Here is a 13,808-nt window from a genome sequence, read left to right as displayed (position 1 = left end):
AATTAACCATCAGGTTTCTTCAACTTTCACTCAGGAGCAAAAATCAGCCTTTAAGCTTTAGAGAAATAACGATTTGATACTTATCGTGATAATTATCGATATCGAAAGACATGGAACAGTTTATCATGATAACATTTTTGGCCATATCGCCCAGCCCTATACAGTAGTTATAAAAGTATTTAATCTGGATCAAAGTGGTGGACCGACCAACTAAATGCACCTCTAGCAAAACTAAATGGCTAAAAATATGTAGCATCTGAATCATTATATTTTATTCTTAGTAACTGTAAGTACATTAACTAAGTTGGCCCAGACCAGAATGTTTGGAGAATGGGGATTTGTTGGGAGTCACTGATTTTTCTTGGTATCATTCAAGGAGCACAATGAACACAAAGGGGTAAATCAGTAAGCTGACCTGCAGTATATGCCACTACTGTAAGACTAATTTCTTGTCAGCTGCCTATTGTACAGCTTACTGTGCATATTCCAGAGTTTGGGGGAGGAAATCCCAATAATGCAGCAGCCAAGCCTCCGGCCTGCGTTTCCATGCAGAAGGCTCCCAGCGTCTCCACCTTGACCCAAGTCATCTATCTTTTCATGGAGCACCACTGCTCTTCCAATCGCAGACATCCCTCCAAACAGTGTTGCCTCAGATTCTATCGCTGCAGTGATTTTTCCTTGCTGGGGCTCAAAGTTACCAAAGTCTCCAGGATGGTAGGGGTGATTTACACCATGTGGATTGTAGTGGCCGCCAGTGGAGTCACACCCCTGGCTCAGGTCTCCGTACTGATGGATGTGCACCGCTCTGGGCTCTGCATCACCCTCTCTGGGGAAACCACTGAACCGAAGAAGGACTTTGAGTTTTCCCTGAGGATAATCCTGCTTAAACAGCGCCTGACCGTACACTTTGGGCAGACCCTCAGGTAGTGAGGTGCTGGGCCTCATTTTGCAGGCTGCATACAGAGTGCCATTGTGCTGTGAGACCTCTGGTGGAGCCAAAGTATCACTGTCAGCTGAGACACATTGTTGACAGCCTGCCAGCAGAACCAACATTGCTACTCCCAATACGCTTTTTGACCTGAAAGATATTAGAATCATTAGGACAGTGCCTCTTATTTATAAGCTCATCACATTTTTTGCATGAAAATAACCATCAAGTATTTTTCACTTAGAGTAAAAGTACCAACACCACACTATAAATAATATTTACATATTATAAAAGTCCTGCATTACATAGAAGTATTGTCAGAAAAATGCACTTTAGTATCACAAAAGTACTAATTATGCAGAATAACTCCTTTCAGGGTGTTATTATGGGATTACTGAAACTAATCAATTACCATGTATTTAAACATTGCTGATGGATGGTGTAGCTCATTTTAGCTACTTTCTATACAATTGAGTGGTTTCAAATAGTCAGATTTCCTAGTACAATGTAGTGGAATATAAATGTGAAGCAGCAACAACAACAACAACAAAAAGGAGTTATTACATGTACCTGGCAAATGTACTTTAGCACGCCAAAGTGTACTCTGGTAAATTCCTCTACTATGAATGTAGTTGAGTAAGAAAAAGTACAGTATTTCCCTAAAGTGGCACATACTCCATACTCCAGAGACTTTTCAACTGTAATTGACATCCTGTTGCATAACAAACTCCTGCCTGTCTGTGGATATAGACATGTAGACAATGTTAATACTGGATAGCCTACATCAGAATAGGCTACTGTACAATGATATTTACATTGTATACACAGTATATTAGCCCTGAAAAATAATAAGGGGCACAATAAAGAGCACAAACTATTCTCACTAGACAAACATGATGTCGCAGTATTTCATCCTGCAAATTTAAGTTAACTAAACAACCGAAACGCAGATGCAGCTACAAGATTAACGTCCACTTACCCGTGTGGACGCATTGTCAGGATAAACAAACCGCTGCAAAACCCCCACCTTTAAGCTATTCACTCTGGATAAGCTGCTCAGCGTTGATCGTCAGACGAGTCTCGCTGTAATGTTTCATAAAGATCTTGCTGCCTGTGAGCGTGTCAGTAGGCGTTGTTTTCAGAAGGAGGCGCAGAGGTCTCCAGGGTATGTGTGTATGCTAGTGTTTACTTGCCCTTGTTGTCTCTCAATCTGAGCATGTATTTCTTCAGCTCATGTTGTTCTAGGGGCCTGTTTAAGGGTCTAAAAACATTTAGACCTTCTGTTCTACAGACAGAAACTCCTCCCCCTTAAACAACCCCTCTAAACAGCTGTAACGTACAAAAAGTGTGAACAGCAATGACCACATGACTGTAGCTTACTTTTGTGCAAGTCTTGAAGATAGTTGCTTTTGTAACTATCACAACTATGCACAACTAACACTATTACTGCCAGTGGTGGAACAAAGTAGTCAAGTAGCAATAGGCTACTACATTGCACTTTAAAAAAGTTGTATGAAAACTAACAAAATATACCTCAAGTAGAAGTAATTGTATGTTTTATTATTATATTAGGATGCATTAATGTGTAAGGAGCATTTTCAATTTTGTAGCTTGTCGTAGTGGAACTAATTATACAATTTTATATCCTGTTGGGTAGTTTGGTTTACTATAACAATACATGTTATATAGATTATATATATTTTATATATTATATTATATAATTTAAAAATGTATATTGTCATTATAAATGTAATGGCAAATATTTTTCTAGGGTATATAATAGCATAATATTTATTAAGGTGATCAGAATGTTAGGCTACTTCAGTCAACAGGCTGCTCCGTTACTTTCCAGCACTGATTACTGCTTTTATGAACAATGTGACCCAATATTACATGTTATCTGGAGTAGTATGTTGGTGCCATTTAGCCACTTAAAGGCAAAGAGACACTGTGGGACAGCAATGCCCCTGTGTTCCACCCCTGGGGGCTGGTAGAGGGTCCAGCGCTCTGCCCCTATATGATCCCACTGTCACTGCAATTTGTAAATTCTTCCTATGCTTGAATACTACCTAACCCCATATGCTGCGTGGTAATATGATGAAACACATTAATAAGAAATATGCAACATATTCAAACACATTAAGGTGGAGAACAGATTGTGTGAGAAGTGTGAATTGGGAGAAGTGGAAAGTTAGTTTCATTTTCCTTTTGTATTGTATAAACTGTGATGATTTGTGAGGACATTTTACACTCACACATCACATATGGTAATTTCAAAATTAGAATTAGAAGGAGCTTTATTGCCAAGTAGTGTTTTACACATACAAGGAATTTGCTTTGGTGTTAAGGTGCTACACGGAGACAGACAGCTGACATAAATAGATGTAGAAATATATAAATATGTAATAAACAAATGCAAGTTATATAAGAATAACAGAAGAATAGAGAAAAATAATACAACTAACAATATAAAAAAAACAAAAAAAAACAATGGAACAACATCAATTTACAATTAACAACAAATATGTGCAATGTGTCAGGTTCATGCCTGATATGACATGAAGTGATATTTACATGTGCAAAGACGATTGTAGCCTCGTTGATGAGGCTAGCTGCAGATGGGTAGACATACATTTACATGTATGTATTAATGTGTAATGGCTCAACAAAACCCTGAAATATTCTGGTATACAAATGATCATCAATTTCTGGTGTCTTTTTTAGCCCATGCAGGCCGGGCATAGTTGTATGCATGACATAATAATTCATCAATTCATTCAAACACAACACACAAATGGATAATGAAGGTCTTAAAACTAGAAATAAAGCAAAGAAAGAAAAATTTCCAGATATTATTGGTGTGTTATACTTAATTGTCAGTGAATACTGTGCAATAGTTGTCCATAATCCTGTACACATTTTCAATTAAATTATAACAGACCATTTGACAAACATAAAGCCTGCAGTTTTGGGGCTCCAGACAGTTGCACGTGTCAGCGCACACTCCAGACCAGCAGGCGGCGGTAATGTAATCTGCACAACCGCTAAGAAAAGAATTTGAAAAGAGGAAAGCGGAAGCACAGGAACCTGGAAACCAAGTTAGTTCCCGGTAGAATTGTGTTCGCGTTAATATATAAAAAATAAGCTATTGTTCCCCTAAAGATGTCAAAAAGACACCGTCTGGATTTGGGTGATGACTACTCCACCAGTAAGAAGAGGTCTGAAGGGTAGGTGAAGCTCCAAAGTGAACAAATCTGCTTCAATCAGTTAGGTGCTAGCTAGCCTTTAGCTGATGCTAGTAGATTTGGCTAATAGCCACCATGGATGTATAAAGAACCGAAACAGAACGACAGCATTAACTGGTGTTGTTGTCGTTCTGGCCTTAGCCGTCCTCAACCACACCTAAATGTTTCTCTGAAACAGTGTTATAAATGTAACTTTACTGCATTTAGCTACATTGTTTTAATTACAACATGCAGCTATTGAGGACGGCTCCAGCTAACAAACGAAGCATCTCTGTTAGCTACGTTTGAGGCACGTGTGTGTGCGGCTAACGTTGACTTAGCAGATTGCTAACAACCTTAGCTAGCTGTCTTAAATTGATTTTGAAATTTAAAGACTGTGATTTGGCTCTTAACATAGCATCTACTCTTAGAAAGTATTATGATAAAAGCTCCCAGCAAGCATTGTTTTAAGCATTGCGCTAGCATACTTGCTAACCCGAATTATTAATATTACTCAGGTTAACTGTTTTGTTAAGTGACTTCACTCAGTTGCAAGTTTCTTAAGGTAATAAGGTTACACCTAGCTCAAACTAATGCAGTCTAATACAACAGTTCTGCAGTAAATCCTACTGTCATCCTACGTGTGTTTATATTGTTGTAGCATGTTAATGTAATGTTTGAAGAGTGTTCATTCAGTCTTGTCATTTTGGAGGGGTAAACTGTGATGCTCTTGAGTTGCATTTCAAAGGCTAAACTAAATATAAAAACATTAAATATAGGATTATTGAAGGGCTATTAGTTTGCAACATTTGTTACTGATTATTTTTACTGTCGTTTATCAATAGTAGTATAAACCTCTAAAATCTATTATCAGCAGGCTGTAGTGTGTGTAAGAGCAAGTTAATGCAGTGTTTGTCATATAAGACTCACCATAATTACAAGTTGTAAACAGTTTTCACATCAACATCTACGGCTGGGCAAGTTTAAATATTTCAAACCACTTCTTAATATGGAACAAACAAACATGGACACTTCACATCAGTCTGTCATTCATGATAGTTAAACCTGTATTGAATGGGTATTTTGATATGTTGTCAATGCACAGTACTTTGTAGCCCTCGCTTGACCAACTCTACAATCATACAGCTCTCGAGTTGTCTGATGTGAACACTTGCTAGTTGAAAACATGGGAAAATTTCCCATCTCTGCTTCTTTCCACATGCTGTGAACAGGGTATAATACTTACTTATCCTTTGTAATCTTAACAATGGTATAGGCAAGAAATCATAAAGTAACATTTTTTGTATTGGAAATATTTTACCGATCCTTTGTCCGGATGTTGACAGGAGAGACAGGGATCGTGATAGAGACCGCGAGGACCGCTCCAAGGACAGGGAACGAGATAGGGACAGGGACAGAGACCGGGACAGAGACCCGAAGCCTTCAAGTGTCCCGTCTAACAGCACAGCACCGGAGCCAATCTTGCAGCCTCTCAAGCAAATGGCCATGCACCAGCAGATCAACCCATTCACAAACCTGCCGCACACGCCGCGCTACTACGAGATCTTGAAGAAGAGGTTACAGCTTCCAGTGTGGGAGTATAAGGAGAGGTTCAGCGACATCATCACACGTCATCAGAGCTTTGTCCTTGTTGGAGAGACTGGCTCCGGGAAAACAACACAGGTCTGAAATGCAATATATCAGCCAGACTCATATGGCTAAAAGCTTGTGTAATGTTTGTTGAAAGCTTTCAAAGTAACATCACATTCAGTATGATTGTGCAATGTTGCGGTGTGTAAAACAATTAATAGTGATTTGTTACACACGTTATTTTATCTGTATTAATGGCAGCGTTTGTTTCGATCTCCAGATCCCGCAGTGGTGTGTGGACATGGTGAGGGGCTTACCTGGACCTAAGCGTGCGGTCGCCTGCACTCAGCCCAGGAGAGTGGCGGCTATGAGTGTGGCTCAAAGGGTGGCAGATGAAATGGACGTCATGCTTGGACAGGAAGTGGGCTACTCCATCCGATTTGAGGACTGTAGTTCTGCCAAGACTATACTCAAGTAAGTGACTGAGGTCTGCTAATGCACAGTAGCTGTTTTTTATAGGCACAGAGCAATTTGTCTTATTTGTTTTAATCCAGAACGTCTCAGTCTAACAAAGCGCATCTGTAATTTTTTTAGGTACATGACAGATGGTATGTTACTAAGAGAGGCGATGAATGACCCGCTACTGGAGCGATACGGTGTGATCATTCTGGACGAGGCCCACGAGCGAACTCTGGCCACAGATATCTTGATGGGAGTACTCAAGGAGGTGGTGCGTCAAAGAGCGGATCTGAAGGTATCAGTTCATTTTTTGAATAAAGCAACATCTTCTATAACTAAGATCTTTAGAAATTGCATCATATTGATCATGCAAATGTTATTAAAATGCTGTTTTATTTAGTGATCTGAGTAGAACCCTGGAGCTGCCACTAATCTAAACACATGGACTTATTGGTGCTTTAAAAAAACAAACAAACAGAAATTGGAAAAACAACATGTACTGCAAAGTTTTCCTCCATGCGCAGGTGATCGTCATGAGTGCCACGCTAGATGCTGGGAAGTTCCAGGTGTACTTCGACAACTGTCCTCTCCTGACTATTCCCGGGCGTACACACCCTGTAGAGATTTTCTACACTCCTGAACCAGAGCGAGACTACCTTGAGGCAGCCATCCGCACCGTCATCCAAATTCATATGTGCGAGGAAGATGAAGGTGACTGCCTTCTCTTTCTCACTGGTCAAGAGGTAAGACTTGGTGCTTGCGTTACTGTTCCAGTGGAATTCTCTTTCTAGGCGCATTGTTCTGTTTCCTCAACACACAAAGTAAAATCTACATTTGCCTTTCAGGAAATTGATGAGGCCTGCAAGCGGATCAAGCGTGAGGTAGATGACCTTGGACCTGAAGTCGGAGACATCAAAATCATTCCACTGTATTCCACATTGCCACCACAGCAGCAGCAAAGGATCTTTGAGCCGCCTCCTCCAAGAAAGCCCAATGGTGCAATAGGAAGAAAGGTACATTTAAAACAATATATGACAGATAGATTTAAGCAGAAGGAGTATCGCACCAGATTAAATGATGCCTCGTACTCCATGGATGGTTTTATATTGCATATCCATTTGCACCTACTTGGATTATGAACAGATATCTGACAGCCTGTCGCTTCATCCTCCAGGTTGTTGTTTCGACAAACATTGCTGAGACTTCTCTAACAATTGATGGTGTGGTGTTTGTCATTGATCCTGGCTTTGCCAAACAAAAGGTGGGTAAAGCACAACTCACCCCTCTGGATTTTTATTTCATATAATCATGTCTGTAATATAGTGACAAATTTTGGATGATAAAACTCATTATTATAAATGCTGATACAGTGTGTTTTTTCTGGGCAAGTAGTCCCTTGTACATCTCAGGTCAGCTGTTTCACTCAAAATTGTTTTCTAATGTTTGTCCAGGTTTACAATCCCCGTATCAGAGTTGAGTCTCTTCTGGTCACAGCCATAAGTAAAGCTTCTGCCCAGCAGAGGGCAGGACGAGCCGGGAGAACACGTCCAGGGAAATGTTTCCGCCTCTACACAGAGAAGGCCTACAAAACAGAAATGCAGGCAAGTGGTAACAGTTGCACAGAGTTCTTCTCTTTAGCCTGTTCTTAGCATGAATACAGATAGAGTTTGCGTACTTGTGATTTTGTGTTTTGATTATTGACATTGTAAACACTCCCTCTCCAGGATAACACATACCCTGAGATTCTTCGATCCAACTTGGGATCTGTTGTGCTGCAGCTGAAAAAGCTAGGTATTGATGACCTTGTGCACTTTGACTTCATGGATCCACCAGGTGAGTTGGTCTGCATTAGTTTGACTGAGTGATGAAACATTTATTAATCTATTAAGGCATGACTCTGACCTTTCTTTGTCCTCCCTCTGTAGCTCCTGAGACACTGATGAGGGCCCTCGAGCTGCTGAATTACCTGGCAGCTCTCAACGATGACGGTGACCTGACAGAGCTGGGCTCCATGATGGCAGAGTTTCCTCTGGACCCCCAGCTGGCTAAGATGGTCATTGCCAGCTGCGAGTTTAACTGCTCTAACGAGATCCTTTCCATTACTGCTATGCTGTCAGGTAATGCCCAGGACTGGGCTGACATCTTCCTTGCCTTCTGTGGGCCAGGTCTCTTGGGGTTAAACAAACTACTACTCACTGGTGGTATTGGGGTGGGGTGGGGTGGTTCCACCTAGAATTTAGTTTGCACGCATCATTTTGGAATACACAAATGAAGGCCGGACTATTAATCATACATAACTGTAAGTTTAATTTGGTATTATGAAAGTGTTTCTGAATAGAATTATGAAAATGATTTTAGCATCAAACAAGTTCAGTATATTAAGGCACCTTCTGAGCTGTAGTTACAACTAGATGTGAGAAAGTGGCATTTTCTTTCTGTAAAAATGAAGTCAGTGGAAGGCAGACACATATGAGCTTAACAAGTTGCAAAACTCTTCAGCATACAGTTTTATTCCCCAAACATTGTTTGGCTGTCAGAGGTTATTGGGGAGGATAAGACATTAAGTTTATTGGAGGAGAGTTCTAAGATAGAAAAGTAAGATAACAGTTTAAACAAAGATTTTCATTCTTCCCAAAGAAATCTTGTATAGGGAATATAGTGAAAAACATAATCTCCATTGCATTTTTTTCCCTTTTTGCCAATGTGAACTCTTAATGTAAGTCGGGTCCACCAATTCTTAATTAATTTAATAGACTTTAATTTTAGGGTTTAATTTGTTAAGGCTGTAATATGTAATGCAATGAATAATAAGTTTGAGCATTTTCACGACTGTCCCATCATCAAAGCATGTGGATAGGGCAGGCACCACTTAAACCTTTTTTCTTTTCATTTAGTCGGTGCATTGTGAGTTTTAACTATTATAGCTATGTACAGCTATCATGTGTAGCATGGATGTAATTTAATTATCTGCTCTCTTAAAAGGCCTTACTAGTATGTCTCAATAACAAAACATTTCTGAATCTTGAAAAGTTAAAACATTGCTGGTGTCCCTAACACTTTGTAGTTGTGTGAAAACTCTTGTTTTACAGATGTGGTTAAATGACCCCCCTCTCTACGAGCTAATAGCCATTACAGTTGGGAAAGACCATGAGAAAAGACTGCAGCCCCCTTTGATAGAGCTTGTGGTCCTGCCCTGTCCCAACGCAGTGTCGCGTGCCCTAGCATCATAGGCTTTGCTCCATTTTTCTGTGAATGTTTGACTCATCCATATGGGCGGCTTTGTTGGGGCCCATACCAACCTTGTTTAGTCCCACAGTGTTTTGTCCGCCCCACGGAGGCTAAGAAGGCAGCAGACGAGTCCAAGATGAGGTTTGCTCACATCGACGGAGACCACTTGACTCTGCTTAACGTCTACCACGCCTTCAAACAAAGTGAGCATCAGATACCCATGAGACATGTTTCAGTCAGGGTTGGACAACGAAACAATAATGATTATTATCGCAATCTCATTTTTCTCAATAATATAACAAATGTTCAATAAATGTTTGAACAAATTAGCATTTCATTTTTCTATTAAAGATATTTATTTTGTTGAGTAAAAGAGACTGAAAAAAGATTGTACTTAATTGTACTCATGCATATTTGTTGAAAAAAGATTCATAATTATTTTGAATGTTCTACCTCAGATTTGTGAAGTGAGTGATTACGATCAAATATTCATCTTTAAACTTGAAAGAAATAATAGTTTGACATTTATTATGATCATTTTTGAAAATGCATTGGAGGCTTCAAGTTTCAACATCACACATACGTAAGTTGTAAATTGGGCCATAATTGACTTCTAAACTAGTTGTGACATCCCAAATCTAAAGTCTTTAACTCAGATTTAAGGTGAGCACAGAGGAAGATAATTGTGAAAGCAGCCGTCTGTGTCGAACGTTCAAGTAAAGTAACAATAAGCAGTTTGTTTGGTTTTTTTTTTTTTTTAGTAGAGGAAGGCCTTAACTTCTGCACCATACCTCTATCATCATCATTGTGCAGCACAAAAATGCTCTTATTTGGTCTCCACAGAGTTGTGAAAATAATGTTTCCATGGCTTCATACTGTAGATGCCTAACCTTGTTCACCAGCTAGTTGCTAACTTTGTCTGTTAATTATTGCTGGGCAGGTAGTGTCAGAAAACCAATACACAAAAGCACTTTGTGGAGGAATTGATTTTGTAAAATTGATCATCCTCTGTGAGCTTATTATAAGCAACTGCTTTTACATTTCAGTCATTTGATCCACTGTTAATATTGATCAATGCAGCTTTAAAGCTGTTGTAAAAATAACATCAAAGGCTTTTCTTACTTCATAACCAGAATCCTTGTTATACTTTTTCAAGACCACGAGTCTAACCAGTGGTGCTATGACAACTTTGTCAACTACCGTTCACTGATGTCTGCGGACAACGTGCGGCAGCAGCTGTCCAGGATCATGGACCGCTTCAACCTGCCCCGCCGGAGCACTGAGTTCACCAGCAGAGATTACTACATCAACATCCGCCGAGCTCTCTGCACCGGCTTCTTCATGCAGGTGAACAAACATTAGTCATATATTAAAGAGTTCTTTTGTAATATCCTGGTCTAATTATGTCTTTCATGAAGTTTGTACCAGAGATCTATGTGTGACTTTTTGTAGAGGTTTATATTTTATTTTATTTATTTATTTTTTATTTTTTGTCCTCCAGGTGGCTCATTTGGAGCGCACAGGTCATTACCTCACAGTCAAAGACAACCAAGTGGTCCAACTCCACCCATCTACAGTTCTGGACCACAAGCCTGAGTGGGTGCTCTACAATGAATTTGTCCTCACCACCAAAAACTACATCCGCACTTGCACAGACATCAAACCAGAGTGGTATGTGTTCAAAGATTAAACATTTCAATACGCGTTCATAAAGATAAATTTAACATAAGCTTTGATTGTATACAATCCCCTGACTGAGTCATTCATGGTCTTTCTTCTTTCTTTCTACAGGCTGGTGAAGATTGCACCCCAGTACTATGAAATGAGTAACTTCCCACAATGTGAAGCTAAAAGACAGTTGGAGCGAATAATTTCCAAACTAGAGAGCAAGGAGTACTCTCAGTACTGAACAATAGCCAAGAAGTGTCCTGGAAAACAACCGCGTATTATAGTTTTAGATCTTTCTGTATCATTGTATCTTAACGTTTCAAAATTAGCATTTTGATTTTTCTATTTTGTTTGCTTTTTTTTTTTTTTTTTTTCCATCAATGTTAATTCTGTGACAAAGTGTATTGTCAGATGAAATATCAGCAGTAAATATTAGACCTGGCTATAAAGATTTTTGAAAGGAATAGCAGAAACATGTCATTTAGATGTGGTTGACTTTCCTTTTAGGGGATTGCCGAGTTTAAAAGAAATTGTGCTTGCTTTGTTTCTTTAATAAAGGAGCTTTGACTTAATTTATGTGTGTGTGTGTGTGTGTGTGTGTGTTCAAGCATCTTCAACCAAGTCCAATCGCTATTGACTTTAACCTTCCTTGGACAACTATATACTACTACCTGGATGACTGATAACCTTTACAGTTATAAGGCCTGTAGTTGCAAATTTTCAACTTGGCAGAATTAACAAATTTGCTGGGTTGACTATGTAAATAAGGCAAAGAGGCTGGTTTACGATTAATCAATACTTTTTTGCAAGTACACAATAGTATTTTTAGTGTAACGGTTTGTTACACTTCAACTCAACCTTTATTACCTAACATGGAGCTCCTCTATGAAACACTGTACAGATAATATATTGACGGTGTGTTCTGGTTTGATCAGGTCCAAAACCCTTTTCATTAAAATATTTTATCATATTGAGGGTGGTGATGGTGAAATGGATACATGCCTTTGGTGTGAGAGACTTGGGTTCAATTCCCCACTGTGACACATCCACCAATGTGTCCCTGAGCAAGACACTTAACCCCTAGTTGCACCAGAGGCATGCGACCTCTGACATATATAGCAATTGTAAGTCACTTTGGATAGGCATCAGCTAAATGAATAAATGTAATAAATCGCCTTATAACAGTGGTCCCCAACCATAGGGTCAGGGTTTTAAGGGTTAAGAGATTTAAAACAAGAAGGAATACATTTTTGAAATACTGGAGAATTTAACTTTTTTGAAAAATGTTTGAAATGAAACAACCTTAGACTCTTTTGGGTAAACTGTTCACAGATCTTTAACCTGCGAGTGTGTAAAGGATCATGAGCCAGAAAAGGTTGGGAACCCCTCCCTTATACGTATTTTTTCATTTGCTGTCAAAGTATAACTATTAATGTAAGTGTTCCTTAAAGAGCAGTGTTCAATCTTGAGTTTTCCTCACATCTCCCTAAATATCCTTCCAACTGTAGTGATCCCAATGAATGTCTCCCAGACATTCACAAACACACTGCAGTATCATTTATAACCCTGTGCAATTCATGGGGAGTGTTATATATAGTTTAGTTGAAATCAAGTCAAAAAGAGAATGTACAGACCAGACCCCCCACCACACACACACACACCACCTTTCTGTCTCCTCAACTCTGAAATTGTCTGAGCTAAGGCCTGCCAGTTATATTCTTCCTTTCAGCAAGGTCTGAATTATTGTTAATCAGCTATCTAACCAATCAGTAACTAAAATTTCTCAGCACATGTTTTCATGATGTTTAACCAAACTTATGTTTTGTACAACATGAAATGAGCAAGTTATTCTTTGACAGAAAAAAGCCCTTTTTTGTTGCTATGTGGCAACACTGCCATCTCTACTGAAAAACAGGACAGAATAGCTAATCATACCGTCACTATTGTAGCTATTACACTGTATTAAGCAAACTTTTGTTAAACCTTGTGCCACCAACAGCCCATTAGTCAGGAATGTCATGTAAATTATTGAATGATCTACTAAAATGCAGGTAAATCATGTTCAGCGTTTTATAACCCTCTTACTATTTTTCTGACCACAGTGCGAAAAACTTATTTCCATGCTCGAAACTCATCCTTCTTTGGCTAGTTGACAAAAAGAGCAGAACAGTGATCCATCACATGGATCCAAGTACCCCACTGCTTGGCTAGCCAGCAAGAGCCTCAAAGATGCCCAAATAATGACCTGGCCCCTTTCGTCACCTGACTGGAGTCCTATTGAGAACTTGTGGGCCCTTCTCAAACACCAGGTTTACAGTCAGGTAAGACAATACACCTCTTTGAACAGCATTTGGGAGGCTGTGGTTGCTGCTTCACTGAAAGTTGATTGCGAACAGATCAAGAAACTGGCTCGTGGCAGTTATTGAAAAGAAGAGTGGATATATTGGTTACTAAATATTTATTAATTATTTATTAAATTTTATTTAATTGTCAACAACACAAATCCGGAATAATGTACATGTAAATATCTGCCACGTTGTTCTTTCTCTGCAAATAGTTTAGTCTCTGCAATAGTATTATTTTTCTCTCTTCTTTTTATTATTCTCATATAGCTTGCATTCCTTATTCCACATTTATATATTTCTACATTTATATATGTCAACTGTGTGTTTGTCTACTTGTAGCATCTTATCTCCAAAGCAAATTCCTTG

At 39.1% G+C, this 13,808-nt stretch overlaps 2 protein-coding genes across 2 annotated transcripts; one reads left to right on the top strand and one right to left on the bottom strand.

Moving 5' to 3' along the window:
- Positions 1-33: 33 nt before the first annotated feature.
- LOC119898982 (extracellular superoxide dismutase [Cu-Zn]-like) lies at positions 34-2,183 on the bottom strand. Its single transcript, XM_038713339.1, has 2 exons — positions 1,908-2,183; positions 34-1,078 (listed from the first exon to the last, which is right to left on the bottom strand). The coding sequence occupies exons 1-2, from the start codon at positions 1,919-1,921 to the stop codon at positions 442-444; spliced, it is 651 nt and encodes a 216-aa protein (XP_038569267.1). The 5' UTR covers positions 1,922-2,183; the 3' UTR covers positions 34-441.
- Positions 2,184-3,990: 1,807 nt separating this feature from the next.
- LOC119898979 (pre-mRNA-splicing factor ATP-dependent RNA helicase DHX15) lies at positions 3,991-11,669 on the top strand. Its single transcript, XM_038713333.1, has 14 exons — positions 3,991-4,155; positions 5,499-5,835; positions 6,023-6,216; positions 6,337-6,496; positions 6,726-6,944; positions 7,047-7,214; positions 7,376-7,462; positions 7,653-7,802; positions 7,926-8,034; positions 8,127-8,318; positions 9,510-9,632; positions 10,586-10,776; positions 10,931-11,100; positions 11,221-11,669. The coding sequence occupies exons 1-14, from the start codon at positions 4,091-4,093 to the stop codon at positions 11,336-11,338; spliced, it is 2,283 nt and encodes a 760-aa protein (XP_038569261.1). The 5' UTR covers positions 3,991-4,090; the 3' UTR covers positions 11,339-11,669.
- Positions 11,670-13,808: the final 2,139 nt, after the last annotated feature.

This window comes from Micropterus salmoides, unplaced genomic scaffold (genome assembly GCF_014851395.1).
Source record: "Micropterus salmoides isolate LMB-PRFRI ecotype aquatic unplaced genomic scaffold, ASM1485139v1 Ms_hic_scaffold_12, whole genome shotgun sequence".
Lineage (NCBI taxonomy): Eukaryota > Metazoa > Chordata > Actinopteri > Centrarchiformes > Centrarchidae > Micropterus > Micropterus salmoides.
The sequence above is the reverse complement of the archived record's forward strand: the minus strand, read 5'-3'. Positions and strand labels throughout refer to the sequence as shown.